Genomic DNA, 16,868 nt, shown 5'->3' with positions numbered 1-16,868 from the left:
CTATCTATCTATCTATCTATCTATCTATCTATCTATCTATCTATCTATCTATCTATCTATCTATCTATCTATCTATCTATCTATCTAATCTATCTATCTATCTATCTATCTATCTATCTATCATCTATCTATCTATTTTATCTATCTATCTATTTATCTATCTATCTATCTATTATCTATCTATCTATCTATCTATTATCTATCTATCTATCTTTATCTATCTATCTATCTATCTATCTATATCTATCTATCTATCTATCTATCTATCATCTATCTATCTATCTATCTATCTATCTATCTATCTATCATCTATCTATCTATCTATCTATCTTATCTATTATCTATCTATCTATCTATCTATCTATCTATCTATCTATCTATCTATCATCTATCTATCTATATCTATCTATCTATCTATCTAATCTATCTATCTATCTATCTATCTATCTATCATCTATCTATCTATCTATCTATCTATCTATCTATCTATCTATCTATCTATCTATCTACTATCTATCTATCTATCTATCTATCTATCATCTATCTATCTATCTATCTATCTATTATCTATCTATCTATTCTATCTATCTATCTATCTTATCTATCTATCTATCTATCTATCATCTATCTATCTATCTATCTATCTATCATCTATCTATCTATCTATCTATCATCTATCTATCTATCTATCTATCTATATCTATCTATCTATCTATCTATCTATCTATCATCTATCTATCTATCTATCTATCTATCTATCTATCTATCTATCTATCTATCTATCATCTATCTATCTATCTATCATCTATCTATCTATCTATCTATCTATCTATCTATCTATCATCTATCTATCTATCTATCTATCTATCTATCTATCTATCTATCTATCTATCTATCTATCATCTATCTATCTATCTATCTATCTATCATCTATCTATCTATCTATCTATCTATCTATCTATCTATCTATCTATCTATCTATCTATCTATCTATCTATCTCTATCTTATCTATCTATCTATCTATCTTCTATCTAATCTATCTATCTATCTAATCTATCTATCATCTATCTTATCTATCTACTATCTGTCTATCTTTATCTATCTACTCTATCTATCTCTCTGTCTGTCTGTCTGTCTAATCTATCTACTATCAATCTATCTATCTAATCTATCTTCTATCTATCTAATCTGTCTATCTAATCTATCTACTATCTATCTATCTATGTAGCTATCCATTTATTTATCTGTCTATCCTATTAGTTCTGTCCCTCTAGAGATCTCTGAGTAATGCAATGGTGTTTGTTTGTTTGTTTGTTTGTTTCCAGCAGGATAAACAGACCAAGACAAGAAGCCTATGAAGAGGATAAGACATTGGATCCAGCATAAAATGTGATCTGTGTTTAAAATGCAAGTCCTGCAGAAATCAGAGACAGAAACACTTTTGCCCTGTGCACTGGGCAAAAATAGAAGCAGCATCAAAGCTCATGATTTTTTCTTACGTCTTATTTTTATTTTTTACAGAGATAGGGTCTCACTGTGTTGCCTAGGTTGGCCCTTGAACTCCCGAACTCAGTCAGTCCTCCCGCCTGAGCCTCCGAAAGTGCTGGGATTACCGGCATGAGCCGCCACGCCTTGATGGAGGCTGAGACTTTTTGGAATCCCTCCCTCTCTCCATGTCCTGCCAAGAACAGAAGAAAAGTTTTCCATCTTAAAACACGTGTGTGAGTCAATAGACCTGTGTTATCTTTTCACTCAAAGCTCAGCCGGTGAACAGACTGAGTCAGCTTCCAGGAAACATCCGCGGCTGTAAGAGGGGGTGTCGGCTGCCCTCCATAGCCAAGTGTCTGCAAAAATCATCATAATGACAAAAAAAAAAAAAATCGACGCATTTTGCCTGCTTGCAACGTCTTCATTTGCTGGGGGACGTCAGGGTTCTCGCACGTTGTCGAGGAAGGATATTGTCTCAGCTTCCTCTGACTCAAGCTCTCATTTTTGTTTACAAGGCAGTTCAGGGATCGTCCGTGCGTTACTGTGAAGGTGCTACTCTGAGGTTTTTCACAGTTTGTTTTTTTTTTTCCCTCATGAGACACACCCAAGGCCCACGCTCAGCACTTGCGGTGTGTGTTCCTGTGGGGTCTCTCGCTGACTGAGGACTTTCGGTCCTGGATGCTTCTGTATCAGCTTTGCTTTCTAGGGTTCAGCTTTCGGACAGTCTAGAGAAACCGGGGGTTAATTTTCCTCCTTCTGTGGAAGTTCTGGGTCTCTCACGCATCCTCCAGTTCCTTCTGGAGGCTCTAGGGGAGGATCCTTCTTGCCTCTCCCAGCTCCTGGGGGCTCCAGGCGTCCCTGGGCTTGTGGCCGCATCACTCCAGTCTCTGCCTCCACCTCCACGTGGCCTCCTGCTCCGTGTCTGTGTCTCCTCTTCTGTCTCTTAGAAGGACACCTGTCATTGGATTTAGGGCCCACCTTAATCCAGAATGATCCAATCTCAAGGTCCTTAGCTTAATCGCATCTGCAAAGACCCTATTTCCAAATAAGGTCTCACAGACTCCGAGCATTAGGATATGGACAAATGTTTCTGGGGGCCACTATTCAATCCACTACAATTGTATCCACTTCCTTCTGGGAGGCTCTAAGGGAGGGTCCTTCCTGCCTCTCCCAGCTCCTGGGGGCTCCAGGCATCCCTGGGCTTGTGGCAGCATCACTGCAGTCTCTGCCTCCATCTTTATGTGGCCTCCCCCTCTGTGTCTGTGTCTCCTCTTCCGTCTCTCACAGGGACACTGGAGGGGTTCACTGTAAATGCAGGATGGCCTCGCCTTACTTCATTACATTTGTAAAGACCCGATTTTCAAATACGGTCTCATCCTGATGTTCTGGGTGGACACGGGTTTTGGGAATGATAATTCATTACTAAACCATCTCTGTTTTCCCGCCACAGTGATGACGGCAGGAGAGAGGCACCAACAGAGGACCTCTGAACAGCAGCTTCAGCCTCCATCAGTGTCCCCAGTGCACAGAAAGGGAGGGGCTGGGCATCCGAGGCCACTCACTATGGAGACGCAGAGGCCCTGAACAGACAGGCAGCGTTCCCACTCCCACCTCCAGACTGGTCCTTCTCGCCCAAGAGAGCCTGGGATCCAATTGCACGTGATGTTCCGACGCCCCTGGGGAGTCAGAGCTCTTCTTTGCCCTGAACCAGCTCAGGTATTGGGGCTGGTACAGACACATCCCGTGTAGAAGACAGACAAAGACACGGCCTGCTCACCACCCACACAGCACGGAGGGGGCTCAGCGGCTGACACCCCTGTAGGTTCCTGGGGTCCACACCTGCACCTGCTGCTCGGTCTGCAAACGGTCTCATGGGCAGGCCAGTTGCCTGCTCCCCGGACTCCGGATGGACTTGCCGTGGCTGAGGCTGTCCGTGGGGGAAAAGGACGCAGAGAATGGGCAGGAGGTGGGGAACTCCCGAATGGAGCTGCACCCTTGGGTTGGCGTGGCCTGGGGGCCCGTCTCACGGAGCCTCCTTTCCACACCTGGGCCTCCCGTGGTCCTTGTCCTGAGTCAGGGAGGCCTGAGTGCGTTCCAGGGACCTGATGGGACATCATTCCCTATCAGGGACTCACAGAAGCAGAATAGGGGTGGGGTCCCACCAAGCCGGGTCAGAACAACTGTGCCAAAAATCACGGTGGTCAGCTCCAGGGTGGGGGGTGGGGGGAGTGGGACGTGGGGGCGCGTGGGGAAGTGGGGACACAGAGTAGCTGACTTGCAGGGGTCTCTGAGAGAAGAATTCCAAACACAGCAACCGCAGTGCTCCTGAGTGAAATAAACAGAAATTTCGGTGTGCACCAGGCTACGGAGACCAGAACCTCTCGGGGGAGGGTGGGGAAGGCCAGAACCACAGCTAAGCGACGGTGTCAGCAAGGAGAAGAGCTGGGAACGGGGCTCGCAGGTCGCCCCAGGAGGATATCCAGAAACGGAGTCGGGGAGGCAGTGGGGCTGGTGGAATATCCACGCTCGGGTAGGGACAGCTGTGAGAAGACGTGTCCAAGGAGCTCGGGGGTGACACCCCGGCCCTACTAAAAAAATACAAAAATTAGCCGGGCATGGTGGCACGCGCTGTCCCGTGGCACAGAGAGGCAGAGGCACCTTCTGCAGGATAACAAAGCGCCCTGTGCACCGCTGGGCCTCGCTTGTTTCTCTACCCTGAGTGAAGGCTGGAGACCCTTCCTCACCGGTGCCTCTGCAGTGCCTGGGAGCGAGATGCAGCTGTTCTCCCCGAACCTCTGGCACCGTGGCCTCTCCATGCGCCCCTGGATCTCCAAGCTGCTCCCCCCGGGGACTCAGAACACGCTCTCCTGCCTCTGGAGGCCGGGCCTGGGGGCCCCCTCCACCCCTTCGGGGTGCGCACCGGCCTCGGAGCGCACGGAGGTGGTCCTGGCGGAGAAGAGGCTCTCGCGACGCGTGTCCAGGGGGTCTCCGGGCACCCGGCGGTAGCCCAAATACTCCCACAGGCGCAGCTGGAATTCCCGGGACGCAAAGTAATAGACAAAGGGGTCCAGACAGTTGTTGAGGCAGCTGAGGCACAGGGTCAGCTTGTACACGTGATAGTAGCTCTTGCCATAGAACAGGCGGCCCACGATGTGCGCCAGGAGCACGAAGTTGTTGGGGGCGAAGCAGGTGACAAAGGCCAGCAGGACCACCGCGGCCAGGCCCACCGCGCGCCTCCGCTGCCCCCGGCCGCCGTGCGCCTCGTCCGTGCGTAAAAGCTTGAGGATGGTGGCCGTGTAACAAGCCACGGTGACCACGAACGGGATGAGGAACAGCAGGATGAAGATGGTGAAGAGGAACAGGGCCCACATGGCCACGCTGGGGAGCATCGTCCACTTGAGCACGTCGAAGCAGGTGACGATACCCAGGGCGCGCACCGGATAGGTGAGGTCGGTGCGCGCCAGCGGGGACAGGGCGGTGAGGAGCAGCAGCCAGGTCCCTGCGCACGCGGCCACCGCGTAACGACGACGGCGCCAGGGCTTGGAGCTGAGCGGGTACAGCACCCCCAGGAAGCGCTCCACGCTGATGCATGTCATGGTGAGGATGCTGGAATACATATTTGCGTAAAAGGCCACCGTCACCACGTTGCAAAGGAGCACCCCGAATACCCAGTGGTTGCGATTGCAGTGGTAATAGATTTGGAAAGGCAGCACGCTGGCCAGCATCAGGTCCGTGACGCTCAGGTTGATCATGAAGATGACAGAAGGGGATCTGGGCCCGATGCGCCGGCACAGCACCCACAGGGAGAAGAGGTTGCCCGGGATGCTCACCGCCGCCACCAGCGAGTACACCACGGGCAGGGCCACCGCGATCGCCGGGTTCCGAAGCATCTGCAGCGTCGCGTTGTCCGGGCCGGTGCTGTTGGGGACTTGCATCCTGGAGGGGTCCTCGCCCGGGCTCTGCAAGGGAAGAGGGTGCACGGGTCAGGGGTGCAGGGGAGGGTCAGGGGCGCAGGGGAGGAGGTGGCTGCCGGGAGGGCTCCTGAGTGCCGCAGGGTCTCCCGTCTCCTCCATGCCTCCCTCCCTTGCTTCCTCCTTCCCTCTCCTCCTTCCCTCCCTCCCTCTCTGCTTCCTTTCTTCACCCTCTGTCGTTCTTTTCTTCTTTCCTCTCTTCTTCCCTTTCTGCTTCCTTCCTGCTCTCTCCTTCCTTCTCTCCTTCCCTCCTACCTTCTCTTCTTCCCTCCTTCCTTCCTTCCCTCCCTCGTTCCCTTCCTTTCTCCTCTCTCCCTCCCTTCTTCCCATCCTTCCTTCCCTCACTCCCTCCCTCCCTTCTCTTCTTTCTTCCTTCCTTCCCTCCTTTCTTCCTTCCCTCCTTCCTTCTTTCCCTCCCTTCCTCCCTTTCCCCTTTCCTTCCTACCTTCCTCCTGTCTTTCCTCTTTCTCCTCTCCCCTTCCTTCCCTCCTTCCGTCTCTTCCCCCTTCCTCCCTTCCTTCCTCCCTCCCTCCTTTCCCTCCTTCCTTCCTCCCATCCTTCCTTCTCTTCTCTCCCTCCCTCCTTTGTTCCTTCCCTCCCTCCCTCTTTCCTCCCTTCCTTCCTCCCTCCCTCCCTTCCTTCTCTTCCCTCCCTCCCATCCTTCCTTCTCTTCTCTCCCTCCCTCCTTTGTTCCTTCCCTCCCTCCCTCTCTCTTTCCTCCCTTCCTTACTCCCTCTCTCCTTCCTTTCCTTCCTTCCTTCCTCCCTCCCTCCCTCCCTTGCTTCCTTCCTTCCTTCCTCCCTTCCTTCCTTCCCTCCCCGCCCTCCCTCCCTCCCCTGCTTCCTTGGATCAGGGAGGTCACTGGAGACCTCAGCCCATGTCAGAGGCTGAGACTCAGAAGATCCACAGTGGGGCTTGTGGCTCCCCTGGGCAGGTTGAACGCGTTGTCATACAAACCCTCACCACTCACTCAGTGTCCCCCATGGATGGAAACCACAAAGCCACCGTCAGCCCCCAGGGTGGTCTTAATGGGAATTCTTGACACCCCAGGAGCATTAGTATGGGTGTTAGTCCTTTCATCTCAGGGACATCCGCCCACAAAGCATCTATCAGCAGAAAACACACAATCCGAGTGCCAGGAGACCAACCCACAGCCTCCAAAGTCTTTCTAGCTTTTAACACCCATCTCAACCCACGGCTCCTCCCTGCTCTTTCTTCCTCCAGAGGAGACCTGTGACTTCTTACCAACTGCTGTACAAACAGCTTCCTCAGACTGGTTTTAAAATGGCCCAGAGTTTTCGTTTCAGTTTCAGGGAGAAGTTTTCTGCCCCTCCGGTACGTGTCCAGGTGTGAAAGCTACGGTTATGCATGTGTCAGCACCGCCCCCCACGGCCAGCTGGGCACCTCCAGCCACCTATGGCTTCCGGAGGAAAAGCAGACCCTTCCTTCTTGGGGTTCCGCTTGGTGTGGCTGTGGGGGACGTCTGGAAGGAGAGACGCTTTAGCCGTGAACTGGAGATGAAAAAGTGCCTGTCAAAGGGACACTATTTTTATTTTGAGAATGTAAAGTGAACAGAGCTGGAAACAGGGGTGCCCTGGAATTGCTCTCCCGTTTTTGTTTGTTTTATAGAGATGGGATCTTGCTTTGCTGCCCAGGCTGGAGGGCAGTGGTGCAAACGTAATTCAGTGCAGCCTCCAACGCCTGGCCTCAAGCAATCCTCCTGCCTCAGCCTCCTGAGTAGCTGGGACTACAGGTGAGAGTACTACCATGCCCAGCTAATATTTTTATTTTTTTCAGACTTGGAGTTTTGCTATGTTGCCCAGGCTGGTCTCAAACTCCTGGCTTCAAGCAATCCTCCTGCCTCAGCCTCCCAAAGCGTTGGGATTACAGGCGTGAGCCACCACACGTGGGCTGGAATTTGCTGCTTTAACTCACCAGGTAGGCAGCTGTGCCTGGCACACATTTAAACACCATGTGCTGTTGAAAGTCCTAAATGGTGGCCTCACCCAGCCACCCTCATGTCTGTACCTGTGTGGTCTGAGGATCCAGCAGGCAGCCTCTTCACAGCTACATCTGTTGCAATTTCGAGTCTGTCCCCTGTGGCCACCGGACAGCCCCCAGGGCAGACAGACAGACAGGACTGCTGAGCAACACGGATGATTAATCAAGAAATTACCTCTAACTGATGCCAGCTGCCCTGACACAGGAGGCACTGCCTTGCGGTTTGGGCCCCGCCGAGGCTCAAGGGGCAGGATGGAAATTTTAGAAAATCAGCACAATGTTCGTTCTTGGCGGTGTCTGGCCTGCAGAGGCGGCTCTCCAGAAATATCTGGGCACTGAATTGTCTGAAGCAACAGACCGACCACAGGTGGGCACTCACGGGCTCTAGGTGGGACCCTCCTCTCCCCTCCCCTCCCCTCTCTCCTCTCTCCCCTCCCCTCTCCCTCTCTCCTCTCTCCTCTCTCCTCTCTCTCCTCTCTCCTCTCTCTCCTCTCTCCCCTCTCCCCTCCCCTCTCTCCTCTCTCTCCCCTCCCCTCTCTCCTCTCTCCTCCTCTCTCCTCTCTCTCCTCTCTCCCCTCTCCTCTCCCCTCTCTCTCCCCTCCCCCTCTCTCCTCTCTCCCCTCCCCTCTCTCCTCTCTCCCCTCCCCTCTCTCCTCTCTCCCCTCTCCTCTCTCCTCCCTCCCCTCTCTCCTCTCTCTCCTCCCCTCCCCTCTCTCTCCTCCCCTCTCTCCCCTCCCCTCTCTCTCCTCTCTCCTCTCTCCCCTCCCTCTCTCTCCTCCCCTCTCTCTCCTCCCCTCTCTCCTCCCCTCTCTCTCGCCTCTCCTCTCTCCCCTCCCCTCTCTCTCTTCTCTCCTCTGTCCTCTCTCCCCTCCCCTCTCTCCTCTCTCCCCTCCCCTTTCTCCTCTCTCCCCTCCCCTCTCTCCTCTCTCCCCTCCCCTCTCTCTCTTTCTCCTCTCTCCTCTCTCCCCTCCCCTTTCTCCTCTCTCCCCTCCCTCTCTCCTCTCTCCCCTCCTCTCTCTCCTTTCTCCCCTCCCCTCTCTCCTTTCTCCCCTCCCCTCTCTCCTTTCTCCCCTCCCCTCTCTCCTTTCTCCCCTCCCCTCTCTCCTTTCTCCCCTCCCCTCTCTCCTTTCTCCCCTCCCCTCTCTCCTTTCTCCCCTCCCCTCTCTCCTTTCTCCCCTCCCCTCTCTCCTTTCTCCCCTCCCCTCTCTCCTTTCTCCTCTCTCCTCTCTCCCCTCTTCCCTCTCCCCTCTCTGCTCTCCCCTCTCCCCTCTCCCCTCTCCTTTTTTCTTTTCGCAGTCTGTCATCCAGGCTGGAGTGCGATGGCACAATCTCGGCTCACTGCAACCTCTGCCTCCTGGGTTCAAGCGATTCTCCTGCCTCAGCCTCCCGAGTAGCTGGGATTACAGGCATGCGCCACCACACCTGGCTGATTTTTGTATTTTGAGTAGAGACGGGGTTTCACCGTGTTGGCCAGGCTGGTCTTGAATTCCTGACCTCAGGTGATCCACCAGCCCTGGCCTCCCAAAGTGCTGGGATGACAGGCGTGAGCCACTGCACCTGGCCAGGTTGGACCCTTTTTCTTATGCTTTGCAGGAAAATGCACTCCTGTCTGGCAGCAATGCATCCAGCAATGTTTCTCACCTGTTGAGGGTCTGTGTGTATTTCCCCCAGCCCTCTCACTTATTTCTTCTTAAAACAGCTTTACTGGCTTGGTGCAGTGGCTCACACCTGTAATCCCAGCACTTTGGGAGGCCGAGGTGGGTGGATCACCTGAGGTCAGGAGATCAAGACCATCCTGGCTAACACGGTGAAACCCCGTCTCTACTAAAAACAAACAAACAGAAAAACAAAAAAAATTAGCCGGGCGTGGTGGCGGGCGCCTGTAGTCCCAGCTACTCGGGAGGCTGAGGCAGGAGAATGGCATGAACCCGGGAGGCGGAGCTTGCAGTGAGCCGAGATCGCGCCACTGTACTCCATCCAGCCTGGGCAACAGAGTGAGACTCTGTCTCAAAACAAAACAAAAAAAAACAGACACAGAAAAAAACAGCTTTACCAAAATGTGAGTTACATACCATAAGCTTTCACTCATTCATACAGTTCAATGGTATTTAATATATTCACAGATGTGCAAACAACACCATAATGCAATTACAGAACGATTTTCCTCCCTAAACAAAACTCAGAACCTGGCTGGGCATCATGGCTCACACCCGTAATCCCAGCACTCTGGGAGGCCGAGGCGGGTGCATCACCTGAGGTCAGGAGTTCGAGAGCAGCCTGGCCAACATGGTGAAACCCTGGTTTCTACTAAAATTACAAAAAAAAAAAAAAAAAAAAAAAAATGGGCCAGGCAAGGTGGCTCACGTCCGTAATCTCATCACTTTGGGAGGCCAAGGTGGGCAGATCACCTGAGGTCAGGAGTTCGAGACCAGCCTGCCCAACATGATGAAACCCTGTCTCTACTAAAAATACAAAAAAAATTAGCCAGGTGTGGTGGCTCATGCCTGTAATCCCAGCTACTCCAGAGGCTGAGGCAGGAGAATCGCTTGAACCTGGGTGGGAGGCAGAGGTTGCAGTGAGCCAAGATCATGCCATTGCACTCCAGCCTGGGCAACAAAAGCAAAACTCCATCTCAAAACAAAACAAAACAAAACAAAAACCCTTCAGAACCCCACAACTGCTAATGCTGTTCTTTCCCATTCCCAGCCCCTGTCAACCTCAAATCTGCTTCCTTTGTCTGTAGATTTGCCTATTCTAGACATTTCATAAGAATAAAATTCTACAATATGTGGTCTTTCGTGTCTAGCTTCTGTCACTGAGCCAGGGGTCTTCAAAGTCCATCCACACTGCAGCCTGTGTCAGAGCTTGAGTCCTTTTAGTGGGTGCATAATTGTCCACTGTATGGATAGACCACATTCTGTTTATTCATTCCCCTGTGGATGGACATTCTGATTTTTTCTGAGTTTTTTTTTTTTTTTTTGAGATGGAGTCTTGCTCTGTTGCCGAGTCTGGAGTGCAGTAACACAATCTCGGCTCCCTGCAACCTCCACCTCCTGGGTTCAAGCAATTCTCCTGCCTCAGCCTCTGGAGTAGCTGGGGCTACAGGAACCTGCCACCACGCCTGGCTAATTTTTTTGGTAATTTTTTTTTTTTGAGAGGGAGTTTCGCTCTTTTTGCCCAGGCTGGAGTGCAATGGTGTGATCTCGGCTCACGGCAACCTCCACTTCCCGAGTTCAAGCAATTTTCCTGCCTCAGCCTCTGGAGTAGCTGGGACTGCAGGCACGCACCACCGCACCCAGTTAATTTTTGTATTTTTAGTAGAGACAGGGTTTCACCATGTTGGCCAGGCTGGTTGTGAACTGCTGACCTCAGGTGATCCACCCTGCTCGGCCTCCCAAAGTGCTGGGATTACAGACATGAGCCATCACGCCCAGCCCATTTTTTTTTTTTTTTTTTTTTTTTTTTTTTTTTGTAATTTTAGTAGCCACAAGATTTCATCATGTTGGCCAGGCTGGCCTCAAACTCCTGACCTCCCGTGATCCGCCCACCTTGGCCTCCCAAAGTGCTAGGATGACAGGTGTGAGCCATCACGCCCAGCCCTTTTTTTTTTTTTTTTTTGTAATTTTAGTAGCCACAAGGTTTCATCATGTTGGCCAGGCTGGCCTCAAACTCCTGACATCCCGTGATCCGCCCACCTTGGCTTCCCAAAGTGCTAGGATGACAGGTGTGAGCCATCACGCCCAGCCCATTTTTTTTTTTTTTTTTTTTTTTTGTAATTTTAGTAGCCACAAGGTTTCATCATGTTGGCCAGGCTGGTCTCAAACTCCTGACCTCCGTGATCCGCCCACCTTGGCCTCCCAAAGTGCTAGGATGACAGGTGTGAGCCATCACGCCCAGCCCATTTTTTTTTTTTTTTTTGTAATTTTAGTAGCCACAAGGTTTCATCATGTTGGCCAGGCTGGCCTCAAACTCCTGACCTCCCGTGATCTGCCCACCTTGGCCTCCCAAAGTGCTGGGATGACAGGTGTGAGCCACCATCCCTGGCATGTTCCTGATTCTTGGCTATTGTGAATAAAGCTGCTCTCCCCTCATTCCCAGCCCTGGGAACCCCTTTCTAAAGGGTTCAGATGCTGAGTGCAGCGATCCTACAGTCTTGTTGGGGGGTGGACCTTACAGGGTTGGGATGAGAAAGAGAAAAAAGGCGTCTCCTCGTGGGCAGCAGGGATTGCATGCCGCTGACAGACACTTTTTTTGCCAGCTATTGTTTTCTGGCTATAACCACCCCTCTTTCCTGAGTGCTGGGGGCCGTCCCAGCTGTTGAACACACCGGGGAGTGAGAACCCAGCCCTAAGGAAAAACAAGCCAGCCCCGTGCTTGTCATCTGCTCTCCTTTCTGGTTTTCTGGGGGTGTTTGCACCACCCAGTTTGTGGTTCTTTTGATAGGGCTGTCTCAGGAGGCCCCCAACCCCAAAGGCAGCAAATGGCACTCTGTTGGAGCTGTGGTGCTGGAAGACAATCAAAACAGACGCTGGCTTCAATTACCTACTTTGATTACATAGGAGGAAGTTGTCGTGGGCCACACCCTGGCTGATACTCTTGTTATTATGGCCATTTCTTACTTAGAAATAGGGTCTGCGTCTATGTCATTAGTGAAGTCACAATGTGGTCATAATAGAGTAGGGAGAGGCCCTAATAAAATTCACCGGTGTCCTTAGGAGAAAGAAATTTAAGCACAGACACAGAGAGAAGGCATGGGAAGATGAAGACAGAGACGAGAGTGGATGGATGGGTAGATGGGTGAATAAATGGATGGATGGGTGGGTAGATGGATGGGTAGATGCATAGATGGGTGGATGAATGGGTACATGGGTGGGTGGATGGATGGATGAATGGATGGATGGGTGGGTGAGTGGATGAGTGCATGGGTGGACAGATGGATGGGTGGGTGGATGGATGGATGGATGGATGGATGGATGGATGGATGGATGGATTGAGTGGATAGATGGGTGGGTGGGTGGGAGGGTGGATGTGTGGATGAATAGTGGGTGGGTAGGTGGGTGGACAGGTGGATGGATCAGTGTTTAGGTGAATGGATGTGTGGGTGGATGAATCGATGGATTGATGGGTAGATGGATGAGTGGATGTATAGATGTATAGATGAGTAGGTGGATGGTTGGGTGGATGGATGGGTGGATAGATGGATGACTAGGTGGATGGGTGGGTGGATGGATGGATGGGGATGGGTAGATGGACAGGTGGGTGGAAGGGTGGATGAATGGTGGGTGGGTTTGTGAATGGGTGAGTGAGTGGGTGGGTGGGTGGATGGGTGGATGGATGGATCAGTGTTTACATGAATGGAAGTGTGGGTGGATGAATTGATGGGTTGATGGGTGGATGTATAGATGAGTAGGTGGATAGGTGGGTGGATGGATGGGTTGATAGATGGATGAGTGGGTGGATGGATGATGAATAGATGGTGATGGGTAGATGGATGGGTGGGTGGAAGGGTGGAGGAATGGTGGGTGGGTGTGTGAATGGGTGGGTGGGTGGGTAGATGGGTGGATGGATGGATCAGTGTTTATATAGGTGGATGTGTGGGTGGATGAATTGATGGGTTGATGGGTAGATGGATGGGTGGATGTATGGGTGGTGGATGTATAGATGAGTAGGTAGATTGGTGGGTGGATGGATGGGTGAATAGATGGATGAGTGGGTGGATGGGTGGATGGATGGATGATGAATGGATGGGGATGGGTAGATGGATTGGTGGGTGGATGAATGGTGAGTGGGTTTGTGAATGGGTGAGTGGGTGGGTGGATGGGTGGATGGATGGATAAGTGTTTAGATAGGTGGATGTGTGGGTGGATGAATTATGGTTGATGGGTAGATGGATGGGTGGATGTATAGATGAGTAGGTGGATGGGTGGGTGGATCGATGGGTGGATAGATGGATGAGTGGGTGGATGGATGGATGCATGGATGAGTGGATGGATGGGTGGGTGGATGGGAGGGTGGATGGGTGGATGAATGGCAGGTGGGTTTGTGAATGGGTGGGTAGGTAGGTGGGTGAATGGGTGGATGGATGGATCAGTGTTTAGATAGGTGGATGTGTGGGTGGATGAATGGATGGGTTGATGGGTAGATGGATGGATGGATGGATGGATGAGTGGGTGGATGGATGGATGGATGGATGAGTGGGTGGATGGGTGGGTGGATGGGTAGGTGGATGGATGGGTGGATGGATGGATGAGTGGGTAGATGGGTGGGTGGGTAGATGGGTGGATGGATGAATAGATGATGCATGGATGGATGCTTCTATCCACGATGAAATGCCAATTGTTTCCAGAAAATCACCAGAAGCTGGAGCAAAGCTTGGAACAGATTTTCCCTCAGATCCCTAATGAGGAACCAACCCTGCCAATACCTTCATCTCAGACTTCTGGTCTCCAGGATGGGGAGAGAATGCATTGCTGTTATTTAAGCCACCACATTAATGGTAATTAGTTACGGCAGCTGTCGCAAACCAACACACCGAGAAAAGAGAGGAAAAGCTTTAACCAACAGACGTCAAAGAAATTAGAGAAAGCGTCATCATACCAAACAAAAGAGAGGAAGAACCTTAAAAGAAAGATAAAGCATGAAAAGCACAAGATTATAGGATAAGAGAAAGAAATGAGGAACAAGCCAATGGGCCTCAGAAACTCAATGGAAGACCAGGATATCAAGACGTGAAGACATAAAGATGGCACTGCAAAGCAATAACAACAACGTGTATTCATGCAGTCCCCCTTTCTTTGGTTGACTTACTGTTGAGAAATGTCCAACACTAGCAGAATGGACCATATAGATTATCATGTGATTTGCCAAAGCCTAGGAGGAATGGCCGCATAGGACCCTCTCCTCACCTGCCATGGTAGCATTGAACCACTAGGGTAGGGAAGGAAGCAAGGCTCAGAGCTCCCTGGTCAAGCATCTTCCCTGCAGGGGCCAAGACATCTTCTTGACCTTTGATATGTGGAACTATGGCACAGGGGCTGCCCAGAGCTCTCCATGACCCGGACATCAGACCCCTTCCAGCTCCAGGAGGGAGGAGGTACAGGCGTACACCTGGTGCTGACCTACAAGAGTCATGGGAAGAATACAGCTTTGGGACACCTCCTATGACCAGGTTGTTCAAGATTTTACAATGTGGTCTCAGGGTCACTGTTTACTGCACCCAGACGTGTTTGAGCAAGAGTCCTTGATATCGATTTAGAAATATAATGGGTTGGCCAGGCGGGCGCGGTGGCTCATGCCTGTAATCCCAGCACTTTGGGAGGCTGAGGCAGGCGGATCACGAGGTCAGGAGATCGAGACCATCCTGGCTAACATGGTGAAACCCCGTCTCTACTAAAAATACAAAAAAAAAAAAAAAAAAAAAATTAGCCCAGCGTGGTGGTGGGTGCCTGTAGTCCCAGCTACTCAGGAGGCTGAGGCAGGAGAATGGCATGAACCCGGGAGGTGGAGCTTGCAGTAAGCTGAGATTGCACCACTGCACTCCAGCCTGGGTGACAAAGTGAGACTCTGTCTCAGAAAAAAAAAAAAAAAAAAAAGGAAAGAAATATAATGGGTCATGTAGATGTTTGAGAGGTAGGCAAGGGTGGCTGATGCCAGGTCTAGAAGAACAAGGGTCACCTAGAAGGCTTCCCCTACCCTCAAGAATAGTTGGAAATGTAGGCGACATCCCTGGTTGTCACAATTTAAGGAAGGATGCTACTGGGATCTGGTGGGTGGAGCCCAGGGATGGTGCTCAACACTCTACCGTGCACGGGAGGGTCCCCACCACAGAGAAGCATCCAGCCTCAAATATCTACAGTGCTGAGGTTGACAACCTGGCCTGAGCATAAGAAATTCGGTGGCTCACGCCTGTAATCTCACAACTTTGGGAGGCCGAGGTGAGTGGATCACCTGAGGTCAGGAGTTTGAGACCAACTTGGCCAACATGGTGAAGCCCTGTCTCTACTCAAAATACAAAAATTAGCCAGGTGTGGTGGCGGGCGCCTCTAATCCCAGCTACTTGGGAGGCTGAGGCAGGAGAATCACTTGAACCCGGGAGGTGGAGGTTGCAGTGAGCTGAGATCGTGCCACTGCATTCCAGCCTGGGTGACAGAGCAAGACTCCATTTCAAAGAAAAAAAAAAAAAAGAAATTCACAATCTGTCTATCCATGAATCCATTTGTTGATCTATCCCCTGTCATCTGTCCATCATCTATCATCTATCATCTATCTATATCAATCATCTATCAGTCAGACAATCGTCTTGCAACTCTTGATCTATCATCTATCTATATCAATTATCTATCAATCAATCATCTGCCTATCAGTCTTCTCTCTATCAATGACTTATCTATCTAGCAATCATATCTATCATCTATCAATTATGAATCAATCATCTTTCTATGGATCTGTCATCTATTCATATCAATTACCTACCAATCAATTATCTGTTAATTACATCTATCATCTGTGAATCAGTTATCTAACAATCACATATACGTGTTCATCAATCATCTATCAATTATTTATCTATGCATCAGTTGTTTATCCATTCAATGGTTTGCAAATGTGAAGGATTCAGGTATCATAATTGAGAAGATGCTCCTGGCATCTGGTGGGTATAGATCCCAGGGACACTGCTCAACACCCAACAGTACACAGGATGGCCCCACCACAGAAGATCATCTAGTGTGAAATGTCAGCAGTGCTGAGGCTGAGAAACCTGCCCTCAAGCAACTGTGTGACAAGAGCAGCCTTCAACAAACACACAGAGCTCAGGAGTACTTTCCAAAGAATGTCTGCAAGAGGCTTTCAGGGAGAGAAAAGACCCCAGGCAGATGTTCCTAGCAAGGAGCTGGTGTCATGGAAAGGGACAATGGTCTCATCATGGTTAGTGACCAGCTGTGGATGAAGAGCGATTCCTTAAAATGCCTGCACGTGCCCCTCATTGCCTTGCCATCATGGACCTCCCACCCCATCATAGAGGAGGAGACCTGGTCTTCAGGAAGACAGATGGAACATGAGCTAAAGCATCTCTTGGGCCCCTGAGCTGGGGTGGGGTCAGACGTCAGAGCTCTGGCCAGAAGCGATGACAAAGAGAAGTTCTTGACTCATGTGGAACCTTCCACTGGTATCTCCTGTGTCCAATCTTAAGCATTTCTCTGTATGATGGACACCAATGCTTTTAAAATGAAAAATGGTGCTGGCAGGCGTGTGTGTGTGTGTGTGTGTGTGTGTGTGTGTGTGTGTGTGTGTGTGTGTGTGCGCCCACAGCAGGGAAGCAGAAATTATTACCAACATCTCTTTTGCAAACAGGGATCATATAAACTAGAGAGATTGCAGAAGGCAGACTGTAGATACGAGATTGCAGA

General features: G+C 50.6%; 1 protein-coding gene across 1 annotated transcript in view; it reads right to left on the bottom strand.

The window, feature by feature from the left end:
• Nucleotides 1–4,269: 4,269 nt before the first annotated feature.
• P2RY8 (P2Y receptor family member 8) overlaps nucleotides 4,270–16,868 on the bottom strand; it is a 28,857-nt gene continuing 16,258 nt past the window's right edge. Inside the window, exon 2 of the mRNA XM_030808649.1 lies at nucleotides 4,270–5,448. Within this exon, the coding sequence (XP_030664509.1) occupies nucleotides 4,342–5,448 (1,107 nt within the window). The 3' untranslated portion in view covers nucleotides 4,270–4,341. The remainder of the gene's footprint in view (nucleotides 5,449–16,868) is intronic.

Source organism: Nomascus leucogenys, unplaced genomic scaffold (assembly GCF_006542625.1).
Source record: "Nomascus leucogenys isolate Asia unplaced genomic scaffold, Asia_NLE_v1 000680F_127822_qpd_obj, whole genome shotgun sequence".
NCBI classification, from domain to species: Eukaryota; Metazoa; Chordata; class Mammalia; order Primates; family Hylobatidae; genus Nomascus; species Nomascus leucogenys.
The sequence above is the reverse complement of the archived record's forward strand: the minus strand, read 5'-3'. Positions and strand labels throughout refer to the sequence as shown.